The sequence below is a fragment of the Astyanax mexicanus genome, chromosome 14, assembly GCF_023375975.1.
Source record: "Astyanax mexicanus isolate ESR-SI-001 chromosome 14, AstMex3_surface, whole genome shotgun sequence".
NCBI lineage: Eukaryota > Metazoa > Chordata > Actinopteri > Characiformes > Acestrorhamphidae > Astyanax > Astyanax mexicanus.
In genome coordinates, this window is record NC_064421.1 from 38,283,681 (window position 1) to 38,301,937 (window position 18,257).

Sequence of the window (18,257 nt, forward strand, 5' to 3'; positions counted from 1 at the left end):
CAAGTCTTGCTGGAAAATGAAATCTGCATCTCCATAAAAGTTGTCAGCAGAGGGAAGCATGAAGTGCTGTAAGATTTTGTGGGAAAACAAAACTGCACTGACTTTAGACTTGATAATAAAACACAGTGGATCAACACCAGCAGATGACATGTCTCTCCAAACCATCACTGATTGGTGGAAACTTCACACTAGACCTCAATCAGTTTGGACTGTGTGTCTCTTCACTCTTCCTCCAGACTCTGGTTCCTTGATTTACAAATGAAATGTAAACTTTACTGATGATCAGTGATGGTTTCGAGAGACATGTCATCTGCTGGTGTTGATCCACTGTGTTATATCAAGTCTAAAGTCAGCAAAGCTTCTACTAGAAAATCTTACAGCACTTCATGCTTCCCTCTGCATAGACAAATTTTATGGAGATGAGGATTTCATTTTCCAGCAGGACGTCTGAGACATTTATTTTTTGGTTTTGATTTGCTGTAAGCCATAATCTTTAACAATAAAATAAATAAATGCTTAAAATGGATCACTCTGTGTTTAATACATCTATATAATATATGAGTTTCAAGAGTTTTTTTGAGGTGCACTAGGACCTTGCAGATCAGTGCAGTGTTCTTTAGCTTCCATTGGATATGGCAAAAGTCATGGAACAGAAGCTGGTCAGTGTAAGTTATTGTTATGCACAATTGTACTGATATAATCATTGAGAGATACAAAGAGTTTGTAAGTATTGCCTTTTTTTTAATTATATGGGTATGATTTATTATATATAGGTATATATAATATAGGTGAGGTTATATATAGGCTATATATAGATAATAGGGGTATAGGTTATATATGGAACTTAGAGCTGGGCGATTAATCGATTTTATCGATTAATTCGAATTTACAGTTAAGGATGATGTTTTTTTTATGAAAATCGATTGTCTCTGAGTTTTAATTTTCACCACCTACGCGCCCCTGAGCTTAGCCCCACCCCTCTCTCCCGCGCGCAGCCCCGCCCCTCTCTCCCTCCCTCCCGCGCCCCCCCCAACCCCCACACACACACACAGTCCCTCTTTGTAAAAAGCTATTCAACAATTTGTCTATAACTGGTTTGAAAATAAAGAAAACTTAAGAAAGCTAAAAAAAATAATAAAATAAAACTGCTCTTATAATAACATTTAACAACACAGCAAAAAACTGATTTATGTAATTTACGTAAAAATATAGTCATTTTGAGACGTGACTGCCTATTTAAAAAGCAACAGAAGTTGTTCATTTGTTGGAGTTCATTTGTATAATTTCTAACATATTTAGAGTGTTTTTTACTCTCTTTTTTCTCTCTCACAATGTTAATCCTTTACAGCTTCAAAAATATGTATTATGCAAATTAGGTGATGATGACGTCATTTAGCCACTAGCCTTCTAGCGACTTTTAGGAGATTTTAATATGGGAAAAAATCTATTTAACTCGAAAATCGTATTTTTTTTTTTAAATCAAAGATTTTTTTTGGGGCCATATTGCCCAGCTCTAATGGAACTATTTTATTCAATATTTATATACTTAATTTCTGTATTGTATACTTGTAATGTGTTGACAATACAAATGTAAATTTGTCATGTTAATAAAGCAAACTGAACTGAGACAGAGACAAAGAGAGAGAGAGAGAAGCAGATCAGTAAATGGGATTGAACAGTAGAGGGAGAGAGGGTGGGCAGGTAGGGGGTGGTAAGGGTGGTGGAGTGAGATGGTCCGGGGCGGTTCTGTCCTGGTTAAGTCTGTAGGCATTAGGAGTCGGGCTCAGAGAGGAGCCGGGCCTGGCGCTGTTGTGTGGCGGAGGCTGAGCCCTGAATAATGCAGGAGGTTCCCGCACCTGTCCCAGCCCGGTGAAACGGCCTGACGTCCCGCATCTCACACACACACACACACACACACACACACACTGCACTCATGCCTTCAAACTCTTCTCCCAAACCCTTAAAAAAAAAAATCAGTTTTTAATTCCACAGTCCGCGCTGTGTTCTGCTACTCGGCTCTTCAAAGGCGACACGTTTCAAGTTTAAGTTGTTTTTGTTTTGACTTGTTTCATTTTTAATGGAAGGCAGCTTTAATCTGCAGTGTCAGTCCGTCTCTCTTCCTGTTTAATGGTGTTACACTTTTAAAACTGGAGGATGTCTCTGTGTCAAGAGACAGAGGGCTGACTGTCCTCAGAATCAGTGCAAGTCCTATAGACTTACCAGAGCTATAGACAAAAACAACTTGGGAGGCCCTTCATTACCTAGACCACATGCATCTTAAATCATAAAATATTTCTAACACCAAATTCCACTGTGGATTGTAACTTCAGAAATGCAATGTTCCATCCATCTGTTTCCATACAGCTGTCCCATAACTTTTGGTTGACTTTTGGTGATAATTATGTCATATCTTGTATTTTTTTTTGTCAGTGATGTCCCGTACTCTCGCGGTAACATCACCTTCAGCATGCTGACCCCCGAGCCTAACCTGCGGCCCGGCTACAACAACTTCTACAGCAGCACCACCCTGCAGGAGTTTGTGAGAGCCACGCATGTGCGCATCCATCTTCAGGGCCAGTACCACACGCGGGGCGCCCACGTACCCTACCGCCATCGCTATTACGCCGTGGACGAGATCACCATCAGCGGCAGGTCAGAGAGCTCCACCCTCTTACCATTAAATAACACCCAATTAACCATTCTCCCGGTCTAATTAAACCCTCTCAATCCTTTACTGCTACTTTGTGTGTCTGATTTTGACATGCCCATGAAGAATATGCTTAAACTGAAGATCAGATGGCAGGATAATGCTAACGTTGCTGAGGTCACATGTTTTGGGTCAAGGACTGAAGTTTAAGAAACATACATTGGTGTGAATATCTCAGAATGGACTTACTGCAGTATTGGAGGAGTAGGGAATACAAGCATGCATATGTTTGTGGACACACCTTCCAGTGAATGCGTTCATTAGACAGACAGTTTGTTGCCTCATTGGCCTCCCAGTGATGGGGTCTTGGGTTCAAGTCCCTATCTGGGTGGGGTTTCCATGTTCTCCTCGTGTCTATGTAGGTTTTCTTTGGGTTTTCTCTCACTGGAGATCAGATAAATTGGATTCTCTAAATTGGCCTGGTGTGTGAGTGTGTGTGTAAGTATGTGTGTGTGTGTGAGTGCGTGAATGACTGTATGGATTGGCACTCTGTGCTAGATCAGCTCCTCAGTGCCAAGTGGACGGTGGTTTCCGGTTATGAGTATGCTGTGCGGGATTGGCTGCCGCTTCTTACCGGTGTGTGTATGGAAATGTGCTAAGTGTAAATGGTTGTGTGCAAAACGTGAGAGTAAAGTGTCCTTGGGTTTCTATAAAGGCACTACATAGGTGTAACTTTATTCATTCATTAGGATCCACAAAACAGTGCAAATTCTAGCAGAAAGCCTTTCCTGTACAGTAGAGCCAGTTAAAGAAACAGTTACAAAACCAGAGTAAAGTCTTTAAAATACTCTTGATTTTGGACACAATCAATGAGCAGGTACCCCAGTACTTTTGTTCATATAGTGTATAATGATGTAAAAGCGAATTGTGGTGTCTTGGCACACATTGTGGATTTTACCATATTGTACACAACAAAAATCTGAGACATAATACTGTTTTTTGTACTATGTGAACATTGTAGAGTTAAATGGCAAATTACAAATATTATTTTTTTAAGATTTTAAAATTGTTTTTCCATGAATCAAAAAAAAAATAATGTAAATATAAAATTTGGTCTACCTAAAAAAAAAACAAAAAAAAAAAACTAAACATTTTTCTCCACATGTTATAAATATGAAATATGTTATATTAATGCATATAACTTTAAAAAAAAAACTTTTTTTTTTACGATCATTAAATAGTATTTACTTAGTTATTGTGGATTCACAATATGTTTAAATTTCTTTATTTAGGCCTCCATGTGACCTACCAATGATTTAAAGTTGGACAGGACATGCTTGAAACATAATTTAGCTTGTCTGTAACAACATTGGCTTTATTTTGTTATAAGTACTGAAGCCCAACTTTTGTAACTTTTGAAATTATGTTAGTATACCTACTGCCTAATACAGTATAGGCTCATCTCTGTCGCTGGTCTATTAGTTGTCGTACACATAGCCTATCAAGCAGCAACACTTACTATATCCTAATATTAATCTATCATTAACTGTCAGCAAGTAATCCAGCTCTGAAAAACAGTTAACATTGCAGCTAACTTTTTCCAGCTGTTGGCATTGTGGTTAACCTAATCCATCCATGGCACAACACTTAAAATGTCAGTGCACGGTGGTGAACAAGACAGATGACTTTTATACTGTTCATATCATGATATTGTGATTTTGGAGAGTGTTGTGTTTTAAGAATGAGTCTGTAATTGTTCAGGGGCATGTTCTGATGCACACAGGACCTTAAACTTTAGCATAGCAAATAATCATTATGCAATAGATTTGTCTTTGCTTCATTTCCTTCAATTTTTTTCATTCCACCAGAAAAAAAACGTGTTGTGTGCATGTATACACTCTTCCGTTTAACACTCGCTGCTCTGATGTTGTGGTGCCTATGGTAATTATGTCATTATGCAGGCGGCGCGCTGCCGCCTCAGAGTGTGTGCGCAGTGGCAGCATTAATTAAGAGCTGGTTAAAGTGGCACGGGAGAAATGAAGGTTTAGACACTGTGAAATCTCATCATCTTTTGACATTCAGAGGTGCTGTCTTACTCTCTCTCTCCCTCCCTCTCTCTCTCTCTCCCTCTGTCTCCATCTTTCTTACCCTCATTCTCCCTCTCTCTGATCTACTTCTTTTCCTTTCTATCTTTCTTCACTTTCTTTCCCCTTTTGCTCTCCATCTTGTCAGAGAAGTCACAACGAACAGGGAGACCAAGGGAGAGAGAGTAAGAATAAGAGGGAGAGAGTGAGGGATAGAAAAGAAAAGAAAGAGACAGAAAGAGACTGAGTAAGAAATAGTGAGAATAATGGAGAGGGAGAGTGAGAGAGAAAAGAAGAGAGACAGAGAGAGGGAGAGCATAATTGAAAGGGAGAGTGAGGGAGAGAGAGAGACAGAAAGAGAGAGGGAGAGGCAGAGGAGAGATTTAAAATAAGGGGGAGACAGTTGGACAAAAGGAAAATAATAGATGGGGAGAGAATAAGGGAGAGAGTAAGGGAGAAAGAGGAGGAGATAGTGAGGGAGGAAGGGAGAGACAGAGAAAGAGGGAGAGTTAAGGAGAGAGAGGGAAAGAGACAATATGGAAGAAAATGAGGGAGAGAGTGAGGGAGAGAGAGTTTCTATTTAAGCTTAATTCAATGTATGATATAAGAATGTATGTACAATATATGTACATATTTTATATATAAATAAATCCTTTTTTAATATAATTATGTATATTTTTATTTACTACTCTAGTCAATTATTATTATTATTTTGTTATTGTATTTCAATTATTTGTTATTTATTTTATTGTAATTTCCTGTTTTCTTTTTTTTATGCTTTGGCAACACTGTGTCATTCCAGTCATAACAATAAAGCTCCTCTGATTCTTGAACCTTGCGAGAGAGAGAGAGAGAGAGAGAGAGAGAGAGAAAGAGAAAGAGAGAGAGAGAGAAAGAGAGAAAGAGAGAGAGAGAGTAAACAGTAGTGGATTCCCCCTCTAGGAGACTGACAGTTCAGACTGTGTGCAGGCAGTGAGTGCATGTCTGCGTGTTGGGGGACTAAAATGTGTGTAAATTCTGCCTTTGAGGTATTCTGACAGGGTGTCAAGCTGCGTCTGTGAGCATTAGTGTCAGCTTTGTACACGGTAATAACCTCCAGCCATAATGACAGTCAGTCTCTCTCTCTCTCTCTCTCTCTCTCTCTCTCCTGTACACAACCTTTTACTCTCTCGACTCTTCTCTGCTTTTGTTTGTCTGTGTTGTGTTTGCTGGTCTGATGGAGGTGAAGTGCGGGGCTTTTAAGTGCGGCCGGGGCGGAGCCGGCGTCGGCGCTGAATCTCGGGGCCCTTTGAGGATGAATAATTAAAGGAATGACCTGCAGGTGCCTGCTCCGTCTGATGGAGACCTGTCAGCTTCTCTGTTGAACATTACAACACGCCGTTGATATTTCCACTGGCATTTATAAATGTTGAATGGGGAGGTCCTATTAGCCATGCATAGAGAGAAATAATGGAGAGAAAGAAGGAGAAAATGAGACGGGGAGGGAGAGAGGGGACAAAGGCAAGTATGCATAAGATAGAGAGAAGAAAAGAGAGGGATGTGGGTATTTATGAGAAGAAGAGAAATAAGAAAAGGAATGGGTTGTCGTGGATTAATGCAGTTTGCTAAGCCCTGTTGCTTCATTGGTATAAATGTAAAGTAAATGACCTCATTGATACTGTGGCTATTAATGAATAAATCAGTTCTGTTCAGTCTGGTTTTGTTTAATTGAATTACATTTACATATCACTTTCTACTGAAAAACTACTAATAAAGCAGCTTGCGAAAAATCGAGAAATCTAGTCAGAGGATAAACTGCTTAGTGGAAACATACTACACAATTATGAAAGAGTTGTTAAAGGAGCACGGAAAAAGCAAATAATTACAAAATGCAGAGTTACTATCTTACATTTATTTGGGTGACTTTATTTAATTTGGTAATGTACATCAATTCCTAGATTTCAGGCTTACAAAACATTTTCATTGGTGCTCTTTTTGTTTCAAAATGAAACCCTCACACCCTCATGTTCAGCAGCCATGCCTAATGTATGCAGCATGTGGTTTTGCATTGTCTTGTTGAAAAATGCACAAAGGTCCCTGGAAAATACAGTTTGTGGTCTTGAAGTCAGCATGTATTTTTCTGCATTAAAACCCCACCAAAAAACTTTTGGTGGGGTTGGCAAATCTTTACAGAATTGCCCCTTTTAACCTGATGAAAATATAGTAAAAGGACACTCTATCTGAGTCCCAGAGCCTATGCTGCAGTTGAGGTAGCGCAGGCATCAATATGAAACGCTTAATATTTACCACTCAGTATCCTGTAGTGTTGAGGGGGGCGGAGCCAATTCTCTGGTGGGAAAGATGACTTTGACCTCATGACTGAAAGACTATCAACCAATCAGAGCTGAGCTAAACACCTCTACAGGGTGTACATAGGGTGGATTTAAATCGTATTAACTTTAAACATAGTGTTTAAAACCAGTGATTTTAAGTGAACAGTAAATTAGTACATTTAGCTCCCTATAGGTATATCTTGAACTTATGTGTGCAGTGAACTTGTATATATATATATATGTTTGTCTTCACCCTCAGCAGACGTTGCAGTGCATGTATAAGCTCTGCTTACTTCTTCTTTAGTTTTTTCTAAACAGAAAGCATTAAGACTTGCATAGCAATATTTTTGCTGTCAGCTGCTGATTATTTATATATGTGAATCTTTGGTGGACCAATCACAGCTCCTGTGGTCTGCACTTTGCACTTTGTAGTTACCATTCTAGGGCGGGATGCATTGGGCTACGTATATTTTACATGTTGGCTGTGGTGTGGATTAGACGCAGAGCATAAATTGTCCATAACATAGACCTTAGTGTATTTGTGGTCTATTTTAGAGAAGTTCACTGCAGACATTGAAAGATTATAGATAATGGGTTATAGAAGCGGCTGCAGTTGCAGTATGAGGATATTAAATGTAAAGGTAAACTAGTATGATTTCCTATCTTCTAGGTGCGAGTGCCACGGCCATGCGGACAGCTGCGACACCGCCACTAACCCATACCGCTGCCTCTGCCTTCCTGAGAGTCACACACACGGAACTAACGTGAGTCCTGGAGGGAACACAACCCCCCAACCCACCTTCACTCATCCTCTCTTTTTTCTTTTTTAATTAACCACTTCCCCTTAATGACGTGCAAAAGTTGCCTTTAATGAACAGCGCCCTCAAAAACGGCCCTTAATGGAATGATGGAGGGTAGAATGAGAGAGAGAGAGAGAGAGAAAGGCAGAGCAAGAGGGAGGGAGGGAGGGAGGGAAGAAGGGATTGAGAGTACCGCACGCATATCCAGTTTCATGAAAGAGAACAAACAAGAGTAGAGAGAGAAATTGAAAGAGAGAGAGAGAGAGGGACGGATAGGATGGACAGGGAGCAGGAAGTGGTTTTGCGGGCAGCACAGTTCTAATCGCACCGTCCCATCAGCCCCTGGGTGTCTTACTGATGAGTCCAGCAGAGGTAATTATATCTCTAGGAAAGCTCTGATGACACTGCTCACACTTTCACTGGTGCCGCATCTCTCTCTCTCTCTCTCTCTCTCTCTCTCTCTCTCTCTCTCTCTCACACACACACCACACACACATACACATTATTGCCGTAATAACTAATATATGTACTACAGATATTTTTATATATATATATATATATATATATATATATATATATATATATATATATATATATATATATATATATATATATATATATAGGGTCTTGCATAGAGCAACTAACTAGTTTTAGAAGTGATTGAGAGGATGTCTGAAACTGTCGGTGAATAATCACCTAATCGAAACAATATTTATCAGAGTACTCTTTCAGTAAGTGACTGCCACCCCCTCACTCTTCTATCTGTGAGCACAGCTCCTGTTCTATTGCATGTTTTACCTCATTCTAACCAACTTAAAACCAACTTAGTAAAAACTCAATACAAATAGATGAATGATGTGTTTGTAAATTTTGATTCGTCACTGAGACCAAAATCATGCAACCTGAACAGACGAAGAAAAATATTAGAACTGACACCCGAAACTAAGACAAAAGGACTATATATACGCAGGGAAGCACATGAAACAGAAAATACCTGGAGACAGGTAACAAGGGTGGGGGGGGGGCTACAAATGAGCACAGGTGAAAATACTTAAAGCGGACACACGGGAGGAACACACAGGCCACGTGCAGGGGAAGGTAAATAAACAGACAGCAGGGCAGTAAAAAAAACACAGAGGTATACAGAATGTGCAAGTACGCAGTTATATAACAATTTAGCAGTGCAAACTGTAACAATGTAAACAGTGGACAGTAAAAAAAAACTATTAGTGAAGACAAAACAGGGCATCTCAGACTCATGTCCATGGAGTGACCAGAGAAAAGGTGTCACAGAGTCTTCAGTTTGCTGTGCTGAGAGGAGTTGAACAGTCTTGGCCTGAAGGACAAAAGACCTCCTCAGTCTGCAGCTGAATGAGATCCTCTGCCTGGTGATGATGCTGTGCAGAGTGTGGTGAACATTGTCCATGATGTTCAGCAGCTTGCTGAGGGCTCTCCTCTCTGCCAGTGGCGTTAAGGACTCCAGCTCTAATCCCAGCACAGAACCAGCTTTCCTCACCAGCCTGTCAAGCTGATGCTGCCTTCCCAACACACTACAGCGTAAAAGAGAATGCTGGCTACCACAGACTGGTAGAACATCAGTAGGAGTGGTCTGGCAGATTCTGAAGGACCCGAGCCTTCTGAGGAAGTACTGTCTGCTCTGTGCCTTCCTGTAGAGGGAGTCAGTGTTGACTGACCAGTCCTTGTCCAGATGAGAGTGAGCTCTGTACAGAAGATAGAGGATGGCATCTTCAACTCCTACCTTTTCCAAGTACGCAAAATGCATACATATATAAAAACAAAGACAGCATACCAGCTCCTTCACATTAATGGACTCTGAGTATGAAAGACTGCACTGACAACAATAAGGTACACACTGGTAAAGAAGTGCCTTCCCAGATGTGTAAGGAACACGTCGCAGTTGTTGAGTGATTACCTGCACTGGTAAAGTGGTCCTGCCAGCTCAGTTCTCTGGCACACAGCGCGTTATCTTACCATGCCCAGCTTTCCAGGCCACGTTCTGGCATGGGCACAAACACAGCTGTGTCTGGATTACACAAACATCTCAACTCTGAAATCCTATCTGTTTAACATCCATGAGCAGTTAGCACACTTGCTACTGCATACTGTATGTTTGGTACATGTGCTATGTTCAACATCTTATCTCAATGTTGTAAGAGTATCCTAATTATCCACAATCCTCTAAGTAGTGCCCTTACTTCAAGATAACTCTGATAAGGAGTACTTAGCTTCTATTTTAAGCTTTCCTTATAAGCTATTATTCATTATGTTGTGGCAGTTGTGAATTCTTGCATAACCATACATGTGTTTTCACACCTTTCAGTAACATATAACCTAAATATGTGGTTTCTGACTTGTTAATACTGGTACAAAAAATAAAATATAGAAAATAAACCATGTCATAAATTAGCTGCATTTCCAGTCATGCTACACTGCTTTAATTCTGCACTGATGTTGAGAATTAACAGTAAATACGAAACCAAAAGGCTGCTTGAAGCATGTTGGAGCTATTCAAAATAGTATTCACAACACTTTTACATGGTTATATCACATACCTAGGGTAATTAAAACTGATATTAGGTAGGATTAGCATTTTAAAAAGGATTTTACTGGATCTTGCCACAAGTAGACGTAAAACTGCTTCCCATGCTGCCCTAAAAAGGCTCTCAGAACTACTTTTGGGTAACGTAGAGAGGCCATTGACTCCTAGGCGTTTTCCCAGGCGTCAATCTTTGATAGGAGGCACTTTTCTGAACTGAAAGAAGCAGAATGCTCATTTTGACAAATTGCCCACTCAAAAAAATTTACTTTCTGTTTGGAATCTGTTGACAGTTGGGTTACAGTATGAAGACTTATTGGCTAGCATTACAATCCTGTCTTTGCTGTGAAGTGACGCACTGCCCCAACATGCAGCTGATCTCCCAGCATCCATTGCTATTTGGACTTTTTTTTAACTTACTTACAGTAATTAGGTCACTTTCACATGAAAGCAAACCTCTGGAAAATAAATCGCTTGTATTTTTGCACCAGGAGTAAAGGCATAAAGTTATCCAAAAGCAGTGTGTAAGACTGGTGGAGGAGAACATGTCAAGATGCATAAAAAACTGTGATTAAAAAACAGGGTTATTCCACCAAATATTAATTTGTGAATGCTTAAGACTTAATATATGAACTTGTTTTCTTTGCATTATTAGAGGTCTGAAAGCTCTGCATATTTTTTATTATTTCAGCCATTTCTCATTTTCTGCAAATAAATGCTCTAAATGACAATAATTCTGTTTGGAATTTGGGAGAAGTGTTGTATTTATTTTGTATTAACATGTACTTATAAAAAACAAAATCAGAGAAACTGATTCAGAAACTGAAGTGGTCTCTTAATTTTTTTAAAAGCTGTATATACCTCAATCTCGTTCTCTGGGTCACACCTGGCCTGCTTCCAAATAGCACTGCTCTAATTGTTCATTATAGACGAGTGCAGTATGGACGAGCCCTGATTTATGCATTGACCGTTTGCATTCCTGTGTTCATGCTCAAACTTTTATCAACACCACTTTCAGCTGCTGGAATACCTGCTCTCTTTAAACTCCGCTGAGAGTCAGTGTGTTTCCCCATGCCGGCCGTGTGCGCTCGCCAACACACAGGCAGCGAGTCCCGTATTAAACTTTTAAAGCCGATGTTTGGTGATTTGAATTATTCACGAGGGGCCATGCATAATTCACAGCCAGCCGCGGCTTTTCTCTGCGCGCCGTTGTTGTGTTCACAGAAACAAACCGGGGCCACATCTAACACATTCGCTGGGAAGTGGGCTTGTGTGTGTGTGTGTGTGTGTGTTTGACAGAGAGTGATAAACATCAGCCTCCTCATGCCCCTAAACGCCCCCAGACCTGAACAGCTGGCTTTGAGGAGGGATTGGGGTCTACCCCGCAGCTATGTGTGTGTGTGTGTGTGTGTGTGTGTGTGTGTGTGAGAGAGAGAGAGAGCTGGAAAAGCAGACGTGCAGCATTTAAATAGGCCGCGGTCCTTGGTCGCGTCACGCCACACAGCTCCGGTGAGAGTGCTGCCAGTGTCACGTTTCTCTACAGTGCCGCCGGGCTGAGGACATTGTGTTGCAGGTACTGAGGAATTCTATCAGAAAGCAGGAGAACTTAGTGATGTTGTTCAGATTGTAGCATTTAAGGAAAAATAAGTTTGGTGTGAAAGTTTTGTGGTAGCACCAACTTAGTTGGAATTAAATTTACTTACAGCTCTGGAAAAAAAATTAAGAGACCACTTCAGTTTCTGAATCAGTTTTTCCTGATATGTTTGATTAAAATGAACATTGTTGTTTTATTCTATAAACTTCAGAATACATTAAAAATATTGTCATTTAGAGCATTTATTTGCAGAAAATGAGAAAATGGCTGAAATAACAACAAAAACCAATTCAGACCTCAAATAATGCAAAGAAAACAAGTTCATATTCATAAAGTTTTAAGAGTTCAGTAATCAAAATTTGGTGGAATAACCCTGGTTTTTAATCACAGTTTTCATGCATCTTGGCATGTTCACCTCCACCATTCTTACACACTGCCTTTACTCCTGGTGCAAATATTTAAGCAGTTCAGCTTGGTTTGATGGCTTGTGATCATCCATTGTCCTTTTGATTATATTCCAAAGGTTTTCAATTTGGTAAAATAAAAAAAAACCTCATCATTTTTAAGGGTTTTTAAGTAGCTGTCACTATATGCAGTCGTGAAAAATAAGGACCCCAATAAAAATATTTGTCTTTTTGAACATATTTAAAGCAACAGATGAAATATTTTGATTTCAAATTAAAAGCAACGGTATTACTGAGTGGGGAGAGGACATAATATTTTAATTAATGGCATCAATGTGCTTCTGCTACCATTCCTTCAAATATATTACCTCTAAAAAGAAATGTATCAAGTGATTTGACATGTTTCTGGCCACAACAGCCGTTGCTGGTTACCTGATTAACCATGGAGCTGCTAATGGTGCTCATACTAGAGCTACTGCACACAGGGAGACATCAGAACTGTAAACTCAGTCTAATTAAAGACATTAGTTTGAATTGACTCTGATTGTAAAATGATTGATCCTTCAGAAAGAGGGCTGTAGGTTAGATGAACTATTAGAAAACTATTAGAAATCAGACATCATCCCTCCCTATTGTGTGTTCTGTCTCCAGCACTGTGAAGTGTTGCAGTTACAAATTGATTATTTAAGAAATTCTTGTGTACTATAGGTTTAAGATTCTACTATGAAATTGTACAACATGCATAGTTGTGTGTGTGTGTGTGTGTGTGTGTGTGTGTCAACAGCGATTGAGGAATGCCGTCTTTTTCTTTCATCCAGTACCATTTTCAGCATATCCCATTCCACATTCCACCATCTAATGATGAGGCATCCAGATAATGTCTCGCCACAGAGAAGGAATTCTTCACACTGCTACCACATACACACGTTTGTGTGTACTCACTTTTGTAGTTTTGGTTAATTAACCATATGGTGGTTATTTGTTCTTGGTTGCTATTGGTTCTTGTACTGGTTATTCCAGGCTTTGGTAATGTTCTCTGTGGGTGCTTTTACACCTCCCTTTTTGATTTGAACCAAAATAGCAGTTGTGTAAATTCAATTCAATTTTATTTTATTTATATAGCTCTTTTTACAACAAAAGTTGTCACAAAGCAGCTTTACAGAGAAAAACAGGTCCACGTCTCTTATGAGCAGAACAACAGAGATGCCAATTATTGTGGTGACACAGTGACAAAAACTCCCTTTAACAGGCAGCGAACCACAATCCAAACCTAAGTCCCAAAATTTGGTCCATTTACCCCGTTACCCATTAACCAATAGAAGAAGAAAAAAAAGTGGTATTGTACCGAAGTCCGACTCCCCTTGGCGTGCAGGTGCGTCATGCAGTAGTGTGGGTACAGCAGATTATGCTAGTGATTCCTGTATCTACTGTAACTGTAGATTAACCCTTATTTATAAACAGAAATAAAAGGAATCCGAGGGGAATCTGTTACACTCATTCTGATGCAGGATGTGCCTACACTCTAAGGGAGTCAGATCCGGTAAGGTGGCAGAATTCGGCAGAGCATCTGAAGGGCAACTCGCAGAATTGACAACATTTTACACACTCAGCCACTAACCTGCAGTGTGAAACCAAAACTAACCAGACTAAATGTACAGAATACAATGTAACACACACATCAGACTGGTGTGAAAATGTCCTAACACTACATTGTGCAACATGTGCTGTTACAGTTTATTTGGCCAGACCAAAGGTCATATTAGACTCAGAACTGAACGATATGTCTAAATACTGGTTGTGAGTTTATAGGTTTGCATGTGGTCAAATCACCATTATTGGTGATTTTCTTTTAACTTTTCACTATTCTTTTATCAACAATTTACAGCAGCAGTGCAATTTTAGCAATACATTTACTTCAGTAATGCTAGTTGCACCATAAATTTACCTCAGCATTGCAATTTTAGTAATAAATGTACCTCAGGAATGCTAGTGTTACAATACATTTATCTGAGCAGTGCAATTATAGCCATACATTTACTTCCGTAATGCCGTTCTAATCATAAAATGACCTTGACAGTAAAATTTAGCAATACATTTACCTCAGGAATGCTAGTCTTACCATACATTTTACATCAGCAGTGCAATTACAGCAATACATTTACTTTAGTAATGTCATTCTTATTATACATTTTCCTAAGCAGTGTCATTGTAGTATTAAATCTACATCAGCAATGCTAGTCTTACCTCAGCAGTGCAATTATATCAATACATTTACGTTACTAATGCCATTTTAATCAGTAACTATAGCAGTTTAATTTTTAATAATTAATATACCTCAGGACTGCTAGTTTTATCATAAATTTACCTCAGCAATGCAATTTATTAATAATTTACCTTAGGAATGCTAGTCTTATCATACACTTACAGCATAAGTACAACTATAGATAATGCTAGTCTTATCATAAATTTACCTCAGCAGTGCAATTTTAGTAATACATTTACTTCCATAGTGCCATCATGAATTTACCTTGACATTTTAGTATTAAATTTACCCCAGTATATTTTGTTATGTGGCATATGTAGAATCTGAATCCATAAAGAATTAGATATTCTGTGTGAGGATAATTCTTATTTCCAATGATTTTAAACATAGATTACATATAAAAGATAGCCAAAATTTCACTGTCAGTGATTTTATTGAAAATCCTTTTTAGCCTGTTAGACTTTATTAAAAATTGGCCTGTTCACCTCTCGAGATGTCAGCTTCCTGAACAGATAACAGAAGATGCTAATGTGTGTTACTGATTTCACCCCTCAGAATGGAGAACCCCTGCTCACACTGCAGGATGTTGTAAATGGAAATGGCTGTCTGTCTGTGTGATATTCAGCGATAGATCAAGTGGATAGAAGTGATGAATATTTAACTTCTCTGTTCTGCTGAAAGCTGCACTGGAAATGATGAATTCAAAACCAATCCACACAATTTCACTACTGACGTTAAAGCAGCAGAAGTCACCCGACACATGCCAGAACAATCAGCGCTCTCCGACCGTGCACACGCTCACCTGCGGACTGAGTCACGCAGCACTACCTGTTCTGCCACACTTACATCATACTGTAGAAACATCAAACATGCACTCTCTGAAGTACTTCTAATTAATGTTGTAAGATTTCTTTGTTAACTAAGATATTAAGATAGTATGTAGCAGCAGTGGGGACACAGGGTCAGAATATATATATATAAATATATATATATTTATACAAAGACTAGTGCATGACCAAGCATGCATTACAATGTATTGCAATCCCAGTATATCCCAGCAATTGCTAATTTCAACCTCACTTCCGTCTTCTAGTCACACATTTTCCTCTGCTGTAGAATTTTAGTAATACATTTACCTTAGTAATGATATTATATCCATGCAGCTATCACAGCAATGCTATTCTAACAATAAATCTACATTGGCAAAGCTATTCTATGCAAAAACATAGCTCAATCGTTATTTTTTTAATTACAAGGGAATCAGATTTACACATAAAAAGTCAGTCAAAGTTTTACTGAACAAGACAAATCTAAAGCTGAGTAAGCTTAGCTAACTTTACAATCCTTGCAGTTTATAGCTTGTATCTTTCATCAGAAAAACAGCCAGTTTATGATGATATAGCTTAGTGGTTCCAAGTGTGATAGGTGATGCTGAATACTTTATTTCATTTAATGTATGTGAGTAGAGCAGAAACATGAACTTAAACATGCCGTTTGTTGGCTGGAGGAGGAGAGGGGAGGGGAAAGTGTGGGCCTGCCACTGCTACCGGTAATAATCCTAATGTTAGAAATATGATATAAATGACTAAACTAGTCATTATTGAGTCTTTACTTTTTGTTTGCCGATATTTAGTGAATCCCTATTTTAATCTTACTTTTTGATGCCATTTTAGAATAATCTACAGCTCTGCTCTTTGTTCTGGATAAATGTACACATTTCATAATTGTAGTTTTATAGCTACATAGAATATGACTAATTGTTATTATTATTAAGACTATAATCCTGCATCAAAATACCACATTAGGCAAATTATAAGCATTGATCTAACAACAAAAAATAGCTGTATATTACTGGGATCATGTGAGCTCATTTCTAAACCATCATAAATTGTAATTTCTTGCGAGTAAATTGCAAATAAAATTGATCTTCTTGAAAACTACACACACACCATGTAAACACCATATTTGTAAGTAAAATTTGTGTATGCTAATGAATGCCTACTGTTTGTAAATTGGGCATGTGTGCATGTTTCTTTACATTCAAATTAGCATATCATTACCATAGCATATTATGCACGCCCATGAATTATAAATGAGCATCTTATAAAGAAGCCATCAGAATCTGTGACAAAGCCCCTCCCACTCCCCAACACAGCTTGATTTATATGTATGTCAGTATAAAAAAACACTATATGTCCAAATATTTGTAAATACCCCGTCAAATAAATGCACTTAGCTACTTTAAGTTGCACCAATTGCTGACACAGATGTGCAAATGCACACACAAGACTCATTTCGGTATTGTAGAGAGGTATAGCCATTAGCCAATAGAATTTTTTTATTTTATTTAGGTTTCTCTAATTTAGCTATGCTGATTTCCCCACCCACACTTGCACTCCCCCTACGCCCCAACACCAGGAAGGTAAAGACATGCACATGCCTCCCCTCATACATGTAAAGAGACTCCGCCTCTTTTCCAGCTGCTGCAGCGTTAGTGGATAGCCAGCTCTGATTCATCACCTTACACATTACATTTTTATTATACAATAAGAGTGATGTGGGGAAAAAGCGCCTTTTTTTCTGAAACATTTTGCGTGTTAATTCTGTGTTATTGTGGCAATTTCCTTTATTAGAACTTTATTAAACAATACATAATTAAAATACAAAGCACTTTAAAATATTCTAATTTACAAAACTTCAATGAGATATTATAATACAGTAAAAGAGGATCTAGTCTGCCAAACCTGAATTACACTTTTATTACTGTCCTCCTCCCAAACATACAGGGAAATACCAACATTTTAAAAATCATGAATCAGTTAAATCAGTTAAATCACAGATTATAGTTTATTTAAAAAAAGGTTTAAATATAATTTAATTTTGCCAATTTACACAAAAAAACTAAATCTTATCAGCTGAAATGATACAATTTTAAGGCAATCTTATACAGTCTTACAATCTTTAACAATTGTTGTGTTACTAAGCATCGTAAATATAATATTATTTTGCTTATTTTAGAATTAATAAAGAACATAATCAGTCTCACTTAATTTTCACCTAATTTGAGGTATTTTAATAAAAATAAGCAAAAAAGTCACCAGTCAGATTCTGATTCCATCCATCCATTGTCTACCGCTTATTTGGGTCCTGGTTGCAAGGGCAGCAGCCTAAGCTAAGAGTCCCAGACCTCCCTCTGCCCAGCTACCTTTTCCAGCTCTTCTGGGGGATACCAATGCGTTCCCTCGCAGGCACATTACCAGAACGTTCTACTAATCAAAAACTGTTAGCTGGGTTCTGGGTTTGACAGGTTCTGATCCATGCCAGTGTTGTACAGGATACAGCAGGCCAGTTTATTGTGAACCTTTCCAGGCCTGGCTACACTCAGCTACACCTAAACACAGGCAGCTCACCTTTAGGATCCTATTTGTAGCTCCAGTGAGAGAGTCTCTGATTGATTGTAGCCAATTAGTGGAGCTGCAGGTCTTAGAAGAGAGTCTGTAATGAAAAGGAATATTCTGGTGTCCAGTTTACTTTCTCTGTAAGATCCTCTGCTGGATACCAAACACAATTTCACAGACCTTGATATTGCCTGTTGT

At 38.7% G+C, this 18,257-nt stretch overlaps 1 protein-coding gene across 2 annotated transcripts in view; it reads left to right on the forward strand.

Moving 5' to 3' along the window:
* Positions 1–18,257, forward strand: part of ush2a (Usher syndrome 2A (autosomal recessive, mild)) — a 440,168-nt gene that overhangs the window by 48,254 nt on the left and 373,657 nt on the right. For both annotated transcript variants that reach the window (XM_049464244.1, XM_022672674.2), the window contains exons 8-9: positions 2,431–2,652; positions 7,714–7,807. In XM_049464244.1, the coding sequence (XP_049320201.1) occupies positions 2,431–2,652; positions 7,714–7,807 (316 nt within the window). The remainder of the gene's footprint in view (positions 1–2,430; positions 2,653–7,713; positions 7,808–18,257) is intronic.